The sequence below is a fragment of the Pyricularia pennisetigena genome, chromosome 3, assembly GCF_004337985.1.
Source record: "Pyricularia pennisetigena strain Br36 chromosome 3, whole genome shotgun sequence".
Taxonomy (NCBI): Eukaryota; Fungi; Ascomycota; class Sordariomycetes; order Magnaporthales; family Pyriculariaceae; genus Pyricularia; species Pyricularia pennisetigena.
In genome coordinates this window covers 3574705-3575648 of record NC_043742.1, presented here as the reverse complement: position 1 = coordinate 3575648, position 944 = coordinate 3574705, and the positions used below count along the sequence as shown (strand labels likewise).

Genomic DNA, 944 nt, shown 5'->3' with positions numbered 1-944 from the left:
GGCTAGGCTTCACCGCTTCACCCATGCCACTGGTCCCTGCCACAGCACGCGATGGGAAGGACTTTCGCGGTTTGACAGATGGCTTACTGCAGGACTGCCCCATGTCATACAGGGTACAACTTTGCTAAACTTCACTGTCCATGTCCAGATGCTCCACTGATCATTGCTAGGACCAGTGCTACAGGCCCCTGCTAAGATGAGCCTTGCCGCCCTAACACCTCCACTACGACTTTGACTACAGCTAGCTAAAGGTTTGCTTGAGCACGAAAAAGTCAAGGAAACCGAGAACCGAGAGAATTGAATTGACTTGGCAAAAATTGAATTTTGTCCAAGAGTACACTACAGTCCTCAAAACTCTGGGGAATGGAATGGAAATGCACTGCACCCCAGACCTTCCGGTCTCCTCGCGAGCAAGCTCTCCGCTTCAACATGATTGATGTTTTTCATTGAGTCGTTGATGAGCAAATTGGAATAAATCAAACGAAATCATCAACGAAAATCCAGCCCGGTTTGGGTAACCTAGTCGGGTGATCTTTGCAATTTCAAACATCGGTAAGCGCCTCGAAAAATTGGACGCTCAGACAAGCCACCTCGCCGGCGGTGCCTCTATCTATTGGGAAGGACTTTTTCTTGTAGGTAACACCCTGGCATCAAAAGGGTTCTGTGTATTTTGGAGAAATCACGAGTTGGATGTTTGACGACGACAGGGTCACAGAAAAGGGGGCTGGTTGGCTGGCTGGCTGGCTAAACTGCTCGTGGGCTAGGCCAGGTTTCCCCAATCCCTCTCCATGTCGACTGTCGTGCTCTGCCTATTATGATGTATGTATCCAGTGGTAAGATTGGATGAATAAAAACAAAAATACGCCTTACGAAGTCGAATGAAATCGATCTACAAGGGAGGCATGAAACTTGCCCTCATGTCTCTAGGATTTTCTTGTGGTTCC

General features: G+C 48.4%; 1 protein-coding gene across 1 annotated transcript; it reads left to right on the top strand.

Annotated features, from left to right (window-relative positions):
- Window positions 1-363: 363 nt before the first annotated feature.
- Window positions 364-698, top strand: PpBr36_02721 (uncharacterized protein; the record flags this gene model as incomplete). Its single annotated transcript, XM_029889899.1, has 2 exons — window positions 364-438; window positions 558-698. The coding sequence occupies 2 exons, from the start codon at window positions 364-366 to the stop codon at window positions 696-698; spliced, it is 216 nt and encodes a 71-aa protein (XP_029754364.1).
- Between the last annotated feature and the right edge of the window lie 246 nt (window positions 699-944).